At 42.5% G+C, this 17,491-nt stretch overlaps 3 protein-coding genes across 3 annotated transcripts; 2 read left to right on the plus strand and 1 right to left on the minus strand.

The window, feature by feature from the left end:
- Window positions 1–515: 515 nt before the first annotated feature.
- SERLADRAFT_431757 (uncharacterized protein) lies at window positions 516–2,685 on the minus strand (the record flags this gene model as incomplete). Its single annotated transcript, XM_007312082.1, has 8 exons — window positions 516–803; window positions 853–926; window positions 984–1,063; window positions 1,135–1,284; window positions 1,334–1,645; window positions 1,702–1,755; window positions 1,808–1,869; window positions 2,569–2,685. The coding sequence occupies 8 exons, from the start codon at window positions 2,683–2,685 to the stop codon at window positions 516–518; spliced, it is 1,137 nt and encodes a 378-aa protein (XP_007312144.1).
- A 5,191-nt stretch (window positions 2,686–7,876) lies between these two features.
- Window positions 7,877–8,472, plus strand: SERLADRAFT_454604 (uncharacterized protein; the record flags this gene model as incomplete). The annotated part of the gene is made up of 1 exon (XM_007312083.1): window positions 7,877–8,472. One exon carries the CDS (start codon window positions 8,016–8,018, stop codon window positions 8,178–8,180), a length of 165 nt encoding a protein of 54 aa, XP_007312145.1.
- A 350-nt stretch (window positions 8,473–8,822) lies between these two features.
- Window positions 8,823–11,812, plus strand: SERLADRAFT_412311 (uncharacterized protein; the record flags this gene model as incomplete). The annotated part of the gene is made up of 8 exons (XM_007312084.1): window positions 8,823–8,848; window positions 8,895–9,118; window positions 9,419–9,604; window positions 9,662–9,737; window positions 9,801–9,895; window positions 9,974–10,854; window positions 11,018–11,461; window positions 11,543–11,812. 7 exons carry the CDS (start codon window positions 8,823–8,825, stop codon window positions 11,108–11,110), a joined length of 1,581 nt encoding a protein of 526 aa, XP_007312146.1.
- Window positions 11,813–17,491: the final 5,679 nt, after the last annotated feature.

Here is a 17,491-nt window from a genome sequence, read left to right on the forward strand (position 1 = left end):
TGTTATTGCTACTTCACTTTCTTCTTTGTTGTCTGATCTTCCTCTGAATTTGTCATCTTCCGTGTCAACGTAGTTTGCGTTCAGCACCAGGTATGGCTCGTATATCACTGCGGATGGGGAAACATTGGAGTGGAATAGTTCAGTGGTGCTGACGTCCACAAGAGTGGGACGTAAGCAGTTTTTTCCAAAGTATAAAGCTTGGAAAACGGTAGGGCCTGCCAGTAGTGATTAATGATTAGTGGTGCACGTGATTGGTGAAGAATGTGGACTCACAGGCAACGTGCGACGCACACATTTTGAAATCTGCAGTACTTCTTCAATGGAAGCCATCAACAAATATGGGGAAAGAGGGGTTTGTAAGAAGTAGGTCACTTTATATGGCATGTATTGCTGGCAATATCATTTGAAGTTAGGGGTCACTTGTCTACTGATGTCATTCACCAAAAATTTCCGGCTCAGCATTGCTCAACGGTGCAATTTTGTATAAGCATGAGTAGTAATATGTAGTATTACATTCAGATATGGATATGTTGCTTGTCTTTCTTAGCCTCCACCTCGTCATCCTGTAAGGTTGTATGAATGAGTGATACACACTTCAGCTCAAAGTACACTTTTCTCTCCCTCCAAGGGCATTTGTTAACGGGGGTCAACTTGTCTATGTCACTTTTTAGGCAATAACATTTAATGTACGCTTCCATAAGTACAGTGTTACCCATTTGCAAGTTTGTGGCACCGTAGTAATCCATTTTGGATTTGGGTTTGAATACCTTCCTGGCGTCATACACATCTGTGAAAGGTTTTGGCTGGAACAAGGGTTAGGAATAGGATATTGTAAATGCAGTTGACACATACAGTTTTCTCTTGAGCTTTGTAGGCTGATTGCCAACGGGATGCTCTAATGTCGCCCCAGCATTCTTCATTGGGATCTGTAGATCATGTGTCTTGTTAGGTGATGCGGTTTCACATACAACAACAATATTTACCGCCATTTGGAAAGGACAAGTTGTCAATTACATTACGTGCGGCACTTGCTGTGTTGACACCAAATGGAACCACGGATATACTAACATGGGCACATGTTTTGCCTTTGGGATCAAACATCCACACTCAAGAGACAACACCTGGCAGCCACACTGTGCAGGGCATGTTGCTCGAGGGATTGCAAAGAAGTGTGAACTTGTCGTGAATAGGCTTGGAATGCCCCATGTGGCCGTGGGCGGAATATTTTCAACCACATAGATTAAGTTTTTCGCATCAGAATAGTTTGCAAAAGTGCATAAACACCTGCAGTGCAGTTAGTTGTGAGTCCCATAATAGTTTGTGGTTAATGTACGCAACCGTCAGAGTGTCATACATAGCAAGTTGAGCCTTGTCTATAGCCACCAGCTCTGTGTCAGTGTGGTCGTTTGTCTTGGCAACAGTTTCTGTGATTGTTCCGTCTCCCAAAGTGGCAGAGCTTTGTAGTGCAGGGGCTTGTTCTGGCACATTTTCGGACACCACAGGGATTGACTTGTGAACTGTTGTATTTTCATTCTCATCTATACAACAATGATTAGTAGGACACAGAGAAGTTAGTGAAATTGTGTACAGTGGGGTGTAGGAGGAGTACCGTAGTTGGCCCTCGCCAATGTTAGAGTTAAAGTTACTGTAAAGGCTTACATGTTAAGCACTGTATTGGAGGTGTGGTGTGAATGTATATACCTTGAGGCATCTGTAATCCCCGGCTGCAAAGAGTTGCCAGAGTCACCGTTGAATCTGAGTGTGTACAAATGTCAGTTGGAAATAAGGGATGCAAAAGGAGTCTTACCTTTGTTTCTTAGCAAGCTTAATCTGTGGTAACAGATGTATGTCTGCATGGACAGCCTTTCTCTTTGAAACCATGAGCAACAGAGTACAAAATGTGGTTGACGATAAATGGAAAAAATGTAGTGTGAACAAGGAAGTGAATGACACACCATGAAGTAAAGTTGAGGCCTTTTCAATATATTCAGTGCAAGAGGACGTTGTGAGGGAAGGAAATTACAACAAGGGTTCCAATTTTTAGGGGCTGGTGTTCGTAGAACATGTGTTTATGCAGGAAAAAAAATGCGGGACAAATTTTTTTAAGGAGTGTTCATTTCATAATTTTGAGGACATGCCAACTATTGAAAGTTGTGGGGCTTGTGGAGGCCTTTACGTAGCGAAAGAAACGAGGTGGCCAAAAATTTTGGGGAGCGTACATTTCATAATTTTCTGGACTTCCAAAATATCTCCAATCATAATGGACTTGTTTGTTGGAAGGGCCGCCGAAGGAAATGGGGAACAATCAGTTATTCAAAATCCTGTGGGGTAGGCGTGATTTAAATACTCGTTGGGCCAAAATATCTACAGTTCACAGGCCGAATAAAAACAATTTATTAATGTTCTATCTACCAAAATATATGGTGGAGTCAGAGTCCTTTAGGGGTTGCCAAAGAGAGCCTCATGTATTCAATTTTAGGGTTTGAGGTTGTTTTAGTATATGGTGCTTCTAACTGGCTAGGTGCGAGCTGTCAGAGATTGATATGCCCAAGTTCTGATATCACGCACCTTTGCAAACTCTGCAGCTTTTGCTAGTTGCAAAACATGTTCAATGTTGAGATGTGCGCATATTTTGTGAAGGCCAGATGCATTGCGGGTTGTGCTGATATCGAACGTAAAGCCCATGTCGACAAAGTCCCCAATGGATAAGACGGCTGATGAATAGGACACAATAGCACCGCTCTCATCACACCATGCAATCTGGACTTTATCTGTAACCCTCCAAGCACAATCAACCGCTTTCATCCAGCAAAAGGGATTGTCGGAGGGTAAGAGGACACTTTTTTTATTTTGATTATCTTTCCTGATCTTTGCATATTCAGTTGAGTTGACTTATGTAACTATGTAGCACATACCTTGGTAAAAACCCGGTGTTACATGAATATGTTGTGGTTTATGGAAGGATCTGCTTCAACATGCTAGTAATCACCCAATGCAGCATAGATGATTTGACGCAAGTTCTTGATGGCGTGCAAAGCAGGAACCCATGGCTCCCAATGATTGTGTCCTTTCAGGTTTACATATTGAATGGCAGAAGGGATTGTTTTCCAGTCGCTAGGGGGAGACAATGGATTAAATTGTTAAGTTGAAAGACTTTACCATGTCCAAGACCCAAAAACCTTTAAGTTGAATTTACCCAACAGACCTTGAACATGGATTGTGACTGGATATAGGGATTCGATCCCGTCACTGCAAGGAGTCTTGTACAGTAGAAGGTGGTTTTGGGTTTTGTTGACTTCTGAGGGGTTTTGGGCGACATGTGCCCACTTGCAAAGATCTTCAAATGTGGATGGGACAACCTCCCACGCTTAATGCTCTTCATTCCCTTCAAGCAGAGGCTTCATAAACTGCGGTGGCCATTTGTTATGCACTAAAATTACTGTAGTATCTGTAGATGCATGCTCAGTGACGTGCAGCAAGATGCAATTAAGAAACCCGAACCTTGGATGAAAGACATGGAAATGGGCGGATGAGAACAGACAGTCGGCAAGCTCAGACATTTAAGAAAGCCCAAAAAAACCCTTTATTTGGGATGAAAAGAGGGCTGATCAATGTTCATGATCATTTTTAAATAGAGAAAATGCAATTTTTGGGGTGACAATGTTTCCAGTGCACGTAGAATGAGGGTAAGGATGATTTAGAGAGGGCACTTGGCATAAAAAGAGACACTTACTGTGTCAAGTCCTTGCAATGTCTTCAAATGGTGTACCCGGCTTTCTTGTCGCAGACATGTCAGTTGAACTCGTAGAACAAGTATTTGATGAGATGAGTGTTGTTGATCTGTCAATGTATGGATAGACTGCACACACCAATTATAGTTGTTTGCAGTGTTACCTGTACCAATGGTTCATCTGCACTTTGCACCCTTATTTTCAAAATTCTGTCCACGTCCTTTGCCTGCTGCATACAATGTATAGTGTTATATCTGGTTCTACTGCGCTATTGTACTTTTCTCTGTCAATGGCACAACATGCTGGTGACGTGGACTGGTAGGTTGGTTCACAGCACGTTCAGAAGGTTTTGCGATAACTTTACTACATCGAAGGCTATGTTATCATTTACAGCCATACAACATCAGGAAAAATGGGGGTAGCTATTTAGAGCTCTATAACACTATAAGTACTCATAAAGCTGTTATAGTGGTCAAACCTGTTATAGAACCTCTGCCATCTATAGGTCCTCATATAGCTCTATAAATGCTCTTATAGATGTTGAAAATTGTTGTGTGGCTGATAAAAAAAATTAACACAGACAGGATTTGAACTCTCAACCTGCTAGTCAGCTTTTGGGTGACTAAGCAACCTATAGCCACACATCACATTTATCCACTACACCATGAAAGCTTATAAAATGTATCAGGGATACAAACTACTATTTCAGCAATACAGGCTACATAATTAATTAATACTGTATGATTTATTAGCCCTTTTAAGCACCTTGAACTATATTATAACTATGACCTTCACAGCTATAGGAGCTATGTAGGCTGCTATAGGCTATAAGAGCACTTATAGTACCTTGCCTATAATAATATACTTGACTCCAAACACTTTTAGCCTCTTTCTATTATTGAACAAGTTTATTAGATTAATCCAGAATTTAAGAGAATTATAGATACTTCTCCCCTTGGTTAAAATTTTGCCTACTACTATGCTATAAGAGCTATAAGAGCTATGATTGCACTGATAGTACTATAGTTTCTATGAATGCATTTATATATATAGGTGGTGGCTATATAGCACTATATAGCAAAAGGATTTTTCCTGATGAAGGGACAAGTCAAGGTACAAACCTCAGGCTGGAATGACAGGAGTGATTACTATGTGCAACAGAAGTTGCACCGTCAATGTCGTTGTGTCTGGCACCAATCATAGCATCACGTCTATCTTTCACTTCCATTTGATGGCCATTATGAACTTCATTTTGGGAGATGGTTTCTTTTCTGCATATCCAAGTCTCACCAACAACGGGCACTCCTTGATCAATCCAGGATCTTACAGTTCTTGTGGCTATCTCATGCCTCCCGTTGACCTCTTTCCGTGCTACAATAAATAGCTCAAACGAGGGTTTGAGATCAGCTTTAGTCCAGGTAGTTGGGAGTCAACTAAATACATCTGTCGTATTGCTCACAATTGTCCACATACCGTGAGGTCCACGTTCGGCAAAGGATGTTTCTATATGCTGTTCAAAGATGACGAGGGAAAAGTGATATGTCAAGGAGGGAAAGCAGCACCGAGGTGTTATCAGAAAGGGTTGGCAGTTGTGTGGTGCTTGGGAGGCTATAGTTGTGACAGCAGTTACGAGACATTGCATCTGTTTGTTAGTGCAAGGGGGTCAAGAACGCCGTACCATTAAGGAGGAAGAGGGTGGCAATATGGAATGGTGGTATTGGTTAACACTGGGGCAGATCGTTGGAGGAAAGATTGAGGTTGATGTACTGTGCCATTGTTGCTGTATCAAGTTGTTTCAATCGAGAAAATTCAGAGCGGAATTATTCACCTAAGTGGTAGTAGACTTTTGTTGAAGGAAACCAACAAAGAATTGCTATGCCGTTTAGTGTTCTAGCATGGGACAACATGACATATGCACTTTGGAGGCTGCAGCAACCTGTGAGGTCTATAATAACATTATCTACTGATTGTCCTTGGATCTTGTAATCGGTGAAAGCAAATGCAGGTAGGAGAGGGAGTTGTCTCCTGTTGATCTTCCAGTTGCAACCATCTTCATCTTTGTAGGTAAAGGAGGTAGGAACAGGCAAAATGGGTACAACACCGAGAGGTAAGCCAGGTGCTTGTAACAGACAACCAGGAATTCTGACATAAGCACATTCCGCGTATTGATTACCCTTCTCATTTACAGTAAACTTGATGCTCTCCAGAATGCCTTGTGAGCCATTCACAATGTTTTCTTTTATGGCGACATTTTCCATAATCATAACGGGCATGGAACGAATTAGAGGCAAGAAACCCAAGTTATCTTGGGTCACACTTGACCTTATGTTCCAGATACGCTGTTGGATATAGTCCGGTAACTTTTTCTTCTTGTAGGTGTGGGTGGAGCAATAGACATGAAAGTCTTGATCAGTTGACGCTGCAAAACAGATGACTTTTTGAAGGTTGAGTGCGTCCCTGATGACTTTCTCCGCAACTATGACTGGTGCATTTCTGAATTTTTGAAGAGCTCCTGGATCATGCGCAAGTAGTACGTGGATCATTTGGTTGTGTAGGACGGCATAATCAGAGCAAGCGTAGTTTTCACCGGTTCCCCTTTGAAATTTGTCTTTCTCCAGTTTACCATTCTAAGCTCGTCCAGATTGTATATGATGTAGGAGATTGACGAAGTCAGGATCTTCATGGGCACACCAATTTTTCTTTAACTCTACAATGTGTGTAAAATGACGCCATAGAAAAGCGCCATGGAGTGCTGATTGGCCATAAGTGGTTTGTGTGGTGTTAGGCATCAATTTAGTGATTAATTAATTACTGAATAAAGCATGATCTCGCACAGGTGCCAATTGGCAGTACTCATCCTATGGGAAATGTCACTGAGCAGGCATGCAGATACCATGGAAATCTTGTCGATGACAAGATACTTGATGTCAGAGCCAGTGATATGGTATTTCCTTATCCATCAAAGACATATCAATCACACAAATTGAGGGTATATGAATGGATGTGAATGTAGATATCAAAGTCAAAATTTTGTGAATTGTTGCAAGGAGAAGTGATGGTGATGGATCAGGTGAGATAGGGGATGTTTGTGCTAGTGGATGCAATATAAGAAGGATATACCATGTTGGTAGCGGTAAGTGTGATTATGAAGCAGAGATGGACTCGCCATTATCTTCTCATCCGTCAAAATAACACCATGAGCACCCCAACACAAAATAGGTTATCTAGATAGTACAAAGATGTACCCCAAGTGGTTCCTTCATCTATCCGTTGTCAAACGGCACATCAATGATAAAGTTTCTGTTATTGCTGACAACAGGGCCCGCTTTTGCTACCGCCATCCAAAGTGTGGCGCGTGGAGAGCCAAGGATGTGGTGCATGTTTTGGAGCACTTTGTTGTAGGCAAAGGGGACAACTTTGATTGGCACACCAAGAGTGAACTGAGAATTCATATGGTGCCATGGTAGTGCAAGAATTGCAAAGAGGCATGGTGAATAATGGATTTGTGAAAGTGGGAGCCACATATCAGTACTATGTGGGTGAACATGGACAAAGGATAATGTATGTTTGTACCAAGGTACTTGACATTCTTGCAGTAGTCTGCTACTAAAATGAAACTGTTTGGTAACATCATATCAGCATGAAGATAAATAAAGTAAAAGTCCCAAATTTTGGAGATTCAACAACACAAAAGAGGGAAAAATGTACGTCTTAGTGGCTTCTGCAAGTACTTTCTCTCTCAGGTGACACCCTCCTCTGCCTTTAATGCAGTTGAGCTCGTGATCCACTCTGTGATAGGCAGTGTGAATATTGATGGAAATGAGTAGACTCATCTTTTTTCATGCCATTTCTATAGGTACACTGCGGTGTTACAATCTTGGAGACTATTTGAGTGAGACAAGATGAGAATGAAGGATGAGGAGGTTACCTACCCATCAAAATTACAAAGTGGACTGTAGCTATGGGATTATATCATTGACTTGAGACCAGTGTGCTTGCCGTCAGTGGTTATTCCTGGTCCCTCAGTGACCAGGTTGAGTAGATACCATTCCTTGTCGCAAATTGTATAGGACCGTCTTCCAGTTTGTCCTTGTTTACAAAATGTCCTTTTTTCATTTTTGCACCCTTCTCTTATTGTTATTGATAATTGCTCTTCAAGTAGTCAACTACTACACTCCATCTCACTATCCTTCACCCAATTGTTCAACGGTCGTGTCTTTCTAGGTTGTGATCTGGTTGTGATCTTTATGATTCACTCACTGGTGGTGTCTGAAACTGAAGGTGATGTTGAGGGGGAAATCACAAGTGCACATCTCAACCAGTGTGTTTGATGGAGAGGAACTCCCTACACTATCTTGCTATCCTGTTGGATGTATGCTGCTTGTACAGGTCCTTTCTCTGACTCACTTACTAGACAATTATACTTATCTGACTTGTTCACAATTGTGATCCATTGCGGCAACCCATAACATTACTTCTATTTGTTGTGCTACCAAATCTGTGCTCCTCGCTTTACTATGTGATCATGCTTGTTCTCAGATCTGTTCCTTATGGCTCATATTTACCTTTCAAGCCATGATTCACCCTCATACTCGTCTCCAAAATGCTCCGCCCGCCATCTCAATGCATGAAGCCTTGCGAGAGCACCTCAGTGCATTGGACAGAGAATTGGAACTGCAAAGATTAACATATGCACATCAACACACACACAATATCACTGATACTGCTAACTTTCCTTGGATCGCTACACAACAACAGAAACATGACATTATTCGTGCGTGGCAAACACAATACACTGTTGATGCGCTTACAAGGAAGACTTGCGCCGTTAGTGCTCACAGGTTTGCGCCCACTCATATTCATGTTGTGTATGGCTCTGACATTGACCTTTCCCTCTTGACAAACTTTTCCCTTCCCCGTCATGTGTTACCTGACAACTATGACTTGCGTTATACAACGAGGCAATTTTACACGTCAATGGGCACCACACCCCTTGGTTACTTGGTGACATCAACATTTGTGGGAGTTGTTGGCACAGCCTGCTTCATAACAATAAGCAGCCAATAGATGCTTTAGCAAACTTTCAATATCATGGCCATCAATGTGTACCTGTTACAGTACGTAATGCATTTTCTGCTGCCAGTATGGACCTTCATCTCACAGTGTTCCCACTGCCGTCCAACTTAATTTCCTTCCAAGTGAAAGGGTTGGTGAGACCGCTTCATGTTGCGCTGACTATACTGATCGTGAGGAGAACCTTGTTGAACATAACACTGAAGAAGACAATTCTGATTTTGTTCTTGAAGCTGTGGGTTACACAAATGGAGATCACTCACCTGCTAGCTATCGGCTGATGAAAGCTACTGCTCTTGCCCACTGTCTAGACGGTAAACAATTTGTTGAGATGTGTTCTGGTTCCCACCTACTTGCTGACCACGGTCCTGCCCTGTTGACATACCTTTTTCCCCACTTAGACCCCTGGGGAATAGGCTGTTTTTATCATCCCGATTGACGTCCTGACCAAGCTATATCTTTTGAGCGCCAGTTTTGCAACTTGCTATTGCAAGATGACTCTCCCTTTCAAAGTGACCCCAACTTTGTGTATGTTTGTTGGAACATAATGCAGCGACGTGAAGTCATGAAACATGTCACCTTTTGTGTTCAAGCTTCCGAACGCATATTAATAGGTAGGCAAATTAGTGAACAAGCACCCGCACTTACCAATCTCATTCGTATCTGGAAGTCCAACCCTTACGCAAAACCTTCCAACCATCAACAGAAAGCTGCTGTCAAGCTTCTTAATCGTTTAAAATTCTTAGCCAAGGATGTGAAGGGTAGTAGTGGCTACAAGCAGTGTTGGTGCAATGAGATCTGTGTGTTGATGAAGCTGTTAGGTACTCTGGCTTTATTTTTGACTATTGATTCTTCAGATATCAATCACTTTTTGGTCAGCCTCTTTGGTGACGTGTTGCCCGAGGAGCGGAAAACTTTGAGTATACTGCAAAGGTCTGTATTTGTTGCAAAGAACCCTGGTTCAGCCACTCTCTGTTTTGATCATATCATTACCAGTTTTATAAACACCATTTTGAAGTATGGTAGCAAGCAACCTGGCTTGTTTGGTGTTTGTGACACATACTATGGGATGGTTGAGGCTCAGGGGAGAGGTACTTTGTATTATCACCTGCTGATATGGATATGCGGCAATTCTAACCCTCAAAGCTTGTGTGATCGCATATTGGCAGACAAGGACTACAAGACCCAGATTTCCACTTGGTTGGAGTCTATCATTCAATGTGAGCTGCCTGGTATGATGGAAGTTGTAATCGACAGCCCTGACCATCCACTTCAGAGGCCTCCACGTGCACCCGACCAACTAGATCCTAGACTTGCAGATTGGCCGATATTGAGTGAAGACAATGTTCATTTTGCACAACACTTTCAAGACTTTGTTACTGATTTAGCGCTCACATGTAATTGGCACAAGCATACGGACATGTTCTGGAAACACTTGCGACCGGGAGAGCCTTGCAATGACTCACATCGTAGGATGCAAATAAACGGGTCTACTCATTCTCTCACTGAACTTGATAGTGAGACCCAAGGAATATTATTGTGGAGATTGCACCCAAAGATTAACAACTTTAATGACATTGTCATCTTCCTACTTAAGTGTAATATGGACATCAAATATGTTGGTTCGGGTGAAGCGGCAAAAGCCTTACTTTACTATATAAGTGATTATATCACTAAGAGCACGCTCCCCGTGCACGTTGGCCTGGATGCATTGCGTTACGCGATTAAGCAGAACAAGAAGAAATTTCCCCAAAGTGACGACACTCCTGAGTTGGTGAGGAGTCAAAGTTTGTTCACTAAAAGTGTAAATGCTATAATGGCTCGTCAAGAGATGTCACATCAACAAGTCATGTCCTACCTCATTGGAGGAGGGGACTGTTATTGTGTTATTAGATGGTCTGAATTTGACCAATACATGTCTTCCCACTTCGCTGGAGACCTTCAGTCTTCATCCTCTGTAGAAGATGATAGTGATGTCCCTTTTCATGACAACGCTGGGCACCTACTTCCCTGTGCTGATGACCAAACTGCACTTACAGAGGAGATTAGTGTGAGTGTCAAAAACAACTATATCTCGATCAATAGCGACTTACAAGATTATTGCTATTGTAGTGAAGAAGAGGTTTTCCAAAGTCTTCCTTTATGGGACTACATCGAATGCTGCCAAAAGATCCTTAGCTCCCATAAGTCTGCAAGACTAATGTATCATACAGACAAGGTTCGTCACGAGGATGGATGTTTGCGACTACGACCTGGTAGATCTGCAGCACCCAGAGGGCAATTCCTGCATGAACACCCACGGATGAGAGAACATCATCTCATGCCTGTCCTTCTGGGGCGCCCTCTTCCAAGACCTGATCGTGATGGTGAGGAGTTTGATAATTGGAGTTGGGCGATGCTCATTTTGTTCAAGCCCTGGAGACATCCCTCCAACTTGAGATCTACAAACGAGAGTTGGACAGAAGCATTTCAACATTATGATTTCTCACCTCAACATAAAATGCTCATTGAAAATGAATGCAAGGACGTAAGAGACCTACACTCCCACGTCCGTTGAACAAACCCGCATCAACCTGAACTATTCACCGCAATGGATGGTATGCAGCATTCAGATGACATTGAGGGTCTCAGATTCTCTGTTCTAAATGACCCCTCCCTGCAAACAATGGGGTTAGATGATCATGATGACAATGCTTTCGAGGAAGATGTAGCTCAAACGGAAAGCAGTGATCTCACCAATTGTGAACGTATTCTTCTTAACATGAATTGCTGTGGAATTTTTGATGTCATTCCCAATGCACCTGTAAACCCCAATCTTCACCACTCAACTCTCATGGCTGATTGTGACAAAAGGTTAATAGGTATGCAAGCATTGATGATGAAAGAGATCAAGTCAAAAAAAAGACCTACATCAAACAGACCTTCAAATAGTGACGACTTGCCACCAACTGGACATTTGGAGGATTTTGCTGAGCCCCTCACGCATGTCACTAAGATTGCAGGTCCCTCACATCACGCCCTCCCATCCACGTCCTCTCCTATTGACTATCTATCAGATGTGATCTGCAACACAGGCATCGCCGGTAACAACAAGCACAAACAAGCATTTTGGATAGTTGGCAACCATTTTCTCTGTAATGCTGATAATCAGCTCTTGCTGCATATCACGGGTATAGGTGGTTCTGGAAAAAGCCATGTTATCAATGTGATTGTCGAATTATTCAAGAGAAACAATGCTGCTCATCGGATTATCATGAGTGCTCCCACAGGTTGTGCTGCTGTGTTAATAAAAGGTTACACAATTCATGCACTGACTTTTCTACCAAAAACCGAACACAAACCAAAACAAGAGCAATTGGAAGTAATCTGGTTGCACCATCATGGGACATGGCACTACACCAAATGTTATATTGATCCCCGTATCCTGCTGACAAGCAATAATTTGTCAGCTCTTATCCAAATGCGTCAAAGTTCCTCGTCCTAGCACCACCACTGTATTATATCTCCCATATCCTCTGGTCTCTCTGCCCATCAATAGCTCTGCTTCATCCACATATATCCAAGAAAACCCCTGCTGACAGCCAGCTACTCTTTGGGGTGTTGCCAGAGAATTCTGCACTAATTTGGGTGCCAATATTTGAAGATGGCAGAACTGAGGAATGCTGTAGGGCAGTGATACCATACCATTTGGCTACACACACTTATTCATTCATCATTTTTATTACAATTTTTGTAGATCCAATGCCAAATTGTTCTGTAGAAGTAATTACAATTACATTACATTACATTGAGCTGAATAATTGTTATAATTGCTGCGCCTTGTAGACCTGCTAGGTTTATTGAGAACCATAAATTGTAAGTAAACAAATAAAATGCTTACTATTGGTTTGCACAAGTGAATTCAGATAAGTGATAGCAAACTCCACAGTAGGGGACAAGGAGTTGGGCACAGGAGGGAAACACTGCATCAGCAAGGTAATATTTCCCCGCTGGCACCGCAAGATCATGCATGCAAGCATTGTGGAAGAACCTTGCATCCGCAGCAGATCCCTCCCAGCCACTCATGATGTAAGTAAATTTGAGGTTGAAGTTGCAGCAAACGAGAACATTCTGAGACACACCATCTTTTCAATTTTGGGATGCAGACCGTTCAGCAGGGCTGGGAGCACATGCAATATGTGTCCTGTCAATGGCGCCAACAGCACCAGAAAAATGTCAAAACTTGGGGTTGTTGGCAATATATGGGGGAGTTGGCTCATTCTCATCAGGCAGGTGTATGTATGCGGTGTATATATTGGCCGAAGTGAATGCATGAAGTATCCGTCTGAAGTATCTGCAATATAAAAAAAGATCAGCAAGACAAATGAGAATAAAAGTTATTTAAAAAAATACTGTATGATGGTGTTGTTAGAGCACTGAAATTGTTTGCCCAAGTGTCTGATCGTTAATCCAGTGGCAGATGCGTACAGGAATATTGCAAGTTGTTCTTCAATCAAAATGTGCTTTGGGTCAACATATCCATTGTTCTTGAGAAGGCGGATGAGTTTCCTGAATACCTCTCGATCAATTCCAAGCTCGCTGCAAATACAGTCTGGATGGCCATCTAATAATTCCATCACCCATCCCTAACCCATAAGGATAGGCATCAGTGGCTGATGTTCCTCAGACTCCAGTTCAGCATAACCCGTAACTGTAGTGATGATTACCTCTATAAGGATAAGGAGAACCACACTAAATTGTTGGCTTAAAAGCCTCAATCATCTCCTGCATTGCATCACCTCTAGCTCTCCAATATGCACTCTATCAATCATAATACTACCCTCGTCAACAGGCAGATTAACCTGCGCATCTGTCCAAGCCATCTATTCCAAGTCTTTCCAAGTCTTGGTATCCACCCGAATGTTTACTTGACAAATCACTAGAGTTGTTTATGGGGTTTTCATCCACGGGGCTGTCGTCCATTCTTGTGCACTGCACGTTAACTACCTCCTGTCCTTGACTGCTCCATGATTGTCATTTGAACCATGTGGAAATAGCACTTTTATTCTCTCTCCTGAAGTGCAGCAAGACAATGCAACATAAAGTTGCCCATGTGAAAACACTGGAACACGTAAATCCAGCCCAACCTGTGTCACTGATTGACCTTAAGACTTGTTGATGGTCATGGCAAAGGCAACACGGAAAGGGAATTGACAATGTGATAGCTTGATGGGCAATTCTTCAGATGAAGGTTCCAATGTGAGGCATGGAATAAAAGCTATCTTTCCTGCATGTTTTCCTCCCAAGATATGGCACTTCAATACTCTTCTCTTCATCTCTATCAAAATCATACGTGTTCCATTACAGAGTCCATTTAGGGGATCAATATTGTGGAGGAGCATAAGTGGACATCCAGCTTTAAGTTTGAGGTGCGCTTCAGGAAGGCCAGATACTTGCAAGGAGTTCAAGAATTCCACAGGATAATTTTCATGCCCCTCTCCAACCACTTTATCAATTGACAGAGCTACTAACTCTTCTCCAGGGAATTTTGTGAGTATTGCTGAATTAAGGTTGCTAACGACATCATTTTTTATGGAGAGGATGGTGCAGTGAAGGAAATAATAGTCACCTTGGTCTCCATTTGCAATTCCAGGATAGGTAGTGTCAACTAATGAGTCTATGGTGTTTTCTGGCATAAGGATGTTGGCGGGAAGCTCAATAGTTCCATCTCCTGCAATTCCACAACCACCACCAACATCCAGGAGCCAGCTAGCAAAGGCTTCACTTTCTGGAGTACGGTCCAGGCACATATTCTGTGTGAGATAGCAAACATGGATATTTGTCCACGGTCATGACCTTCTAAGAGAGGCAGAAATGATGTGTTGCCTTGACCCTCTTAGAACAACAGGTGTTGTTTGGCGGAAGTCCCCTCCAAAGACTATGCTAATGCCTCCAAATGGAAGTTGATTATCCAAAATGTCCCGCAATGTACAATCTAATGCTTCAATCCCATGATGGTGTTGCATTGGCGCAGACTATAACTCCAGTATGTCTCAATACCTCATGGAGGTCAGAGTTTTTTGGAATCCTGCATGTGGATGTTTCATGTACAGGAATAGGGATTCCAAAGCATGAATGAGCTGTACGGCCACCCTCCAACAGCAGGGATGCAATCCCAGAGGATGCTACACATAGAGCAACATTATGATTATCCCTTGCTCGAACGGCGGCTGCAATTGTATTACAGAGATATGTTTTGCCCCCACCTCCAGCACTGTGAATAAAGAAAGTTGTTCCCTCATTATGGTGGATTGACTGCATAATGGTATCAAAAGCATTCCGCTGTTCTCGATTTAGCCTCTCTACATTATCTTCAACCTCCAAGGTAAGATCAAATCTGTCATAATTTTGCTGCTCCTGGAGAAGATTGTTTGCAATGATAGGCTCCCATTGTTGCTGAGGAAAAGGCATTGGTGGGAAGTTTGAAAGACACTTGTTGGCTTGAGTAAGTATGGATTCCAGCAAGAATAGTCCATAATCATAAATCTGGTCTTCTGAAGGTTGGGAAATCCCTCTTTGAAGAAGGCAATGGTGTAAATCATCACAAATCTTGTGTTTGTGCCGGTTCTAAAGGTTTGCAGGCTCATTTGGGAGATATTGCAGTAAGATAACTGCAAAGAGAGCACAGAGTTCAGGGCCTGTCTACATATCTCCTGCTTCTGCCAAACACTGATCCTATTCACCATCATCTTCTAACAGGCCACATGCAGCACATGCAGCTTTGTAAGTTGGATGTAAAACCCCATCAAATGTGCACAAATCTTCCCAACTCTCTGCTCCAGGGACCACAGTGAGCAGTGTACGGAGGTAGAAGCGCTTCCCTTGCCTTGGATGGACAAACATCAATCTCCCTATAGCAAATTGTTGTTTTCTTGGAGTCCATTTTTTGGCACCTTTGTTCCAGACAAAGTATTGAGGATAATCCTGATAAGGTATGTGACGGCCTTCAGGGTGATCTTTATTGGCAGTGAACCATTCTGTGAGTTGATTCTTTGATGTACGGTCGTTATTGATTATATTCTCTGCATCATCATGGGCATTGAAGAATACAGTTTGCTGATCCTTTAAGTGAACGGGAAGACACAATACCATTGGTTTTTCTTCATGCATAGGGAACTCCAAGAGATGCCAGCATGCTTCCACAGGACCAATATAGCAACCGTCAATATAGTCCTGAATCTCATCCCTCGGCTGCCTTGCATCTCCATGCACAATTCCTACATCTGCACCTTGTCCTCCCACCACAACTGAAGCTCGATCATGGCTCTTGTAAATATATTTATGAATATATTTTACGGCTTTAACGGATGCACAGATTTTAACATTGATGTGACAGTCATATTTGGCAGAGAGATATGCATTATAAGGGACGACATCACGGTTATCAAAAACATGACCACTTGGAGCTGTATAAGTCCTCCCATTGTCAGGCCTTGCATATTCTGGATAACCATCATCACCAAATCTGGTTTCAGCACAAAACTCTTTGTGATAGCGCTTTGAGCATGCTCTATTCTTCATGCACCGGGCTCCAGGGGGCTCAGGTCCACATGGACCGTGCATCATACACTTCGTGACCATTGAATATAATTTTCGTTGTGTAACAGGATCAGGAATTTGAGCAGAGACAACAAAGTCAACCTGGGTGGCATCACAGATTTTATATTGATCTTCCAAGAATATGAGAAGATGCATGTGTGGCAAACCCCGCTTTTGGTATTCCACAGTGTAAACAGATCCCATCTTTGACTTCCTTCAACAGTGCCTTCTTTTTCTGATAGAAGACATGTGCAATAATGTCAGGACGGTCTGCAGCAGTCTGTTTTCTTGTAGGCATATTGGGGTCATCATCTACTTCACCGGCATTGTTGTATTCCAGCAAAGCCTCTTGAATTTCAGGCCAGTTGGTGTTTGCTGTCATTGTAAGAAAAATATCGGGTTTACGGCAGTGGCAACATATAGCCATGGAGTCCTGGAAGAGCTGGTACATGTGCCGTGTACTACCAGAATGAGAAGATGGTAGGATAATGTTCTGGCCCTGTTGACCCAAATCTATTTCCCCATCATTTCGATCCATAGCATCTTTAATGCCTTGGTAAAGATCTGCCCTTATGTCTTTTTGATGATGACGGACCCACTTCAATTCACTTTCTTCTGTGGAAGCCCATGCATCAACGCAATACTCCTGAAGTAGTTTTCCACCATAGAAGAGATTAGATTGATTGGTTCTTCGGGGATGGAGACGGTATGCATAATAACACGGCTGGGAGACATATTCACTGCATATATTTCCATCAGCATTTTGAATGGATTGTATTGTCCTATGCCACCCTTGTTCTCCAAAGGGAAATAGGAGGACATAATGCAGAGGTGAATAAAGGGGGTGCAAATGGCTGATATGCTTGAGACCACCACCATGATCAAATTGCTTCAGCTGCAAAACAATATCACAGTCCTCATCAACATTGTGTTCTCCATCTCCAAGGATAACAGCAGCAACGTCATCTGCAGTAGGAAGATTATAACGACGTTGGTCCAGAGTTTGATCAAGAGCTATATGGGCTGTTATGTTGGCACGTTCTGCTTCAGGCTTTTCCATGATGATCTGATAAGCTTGCTTGTACAACAGGATGAATGGATTGAATGGA

Source organism: Serpula lacrymans (assembly GCF_000218685.1).
Source record: "Serpula lacrymans var. lacrymans S7.9 unplaced genomic scaffold SERLAscaffold_1, whole genome shotgun sequence".
Classification (NCBI taxonomy): domain Eukaryota; kingdom Fungi; phylum Basidiomycota; class Agaricomycetes; order Boletales; family Serpulaceae; genus Serpula; species Serpula lacrymans.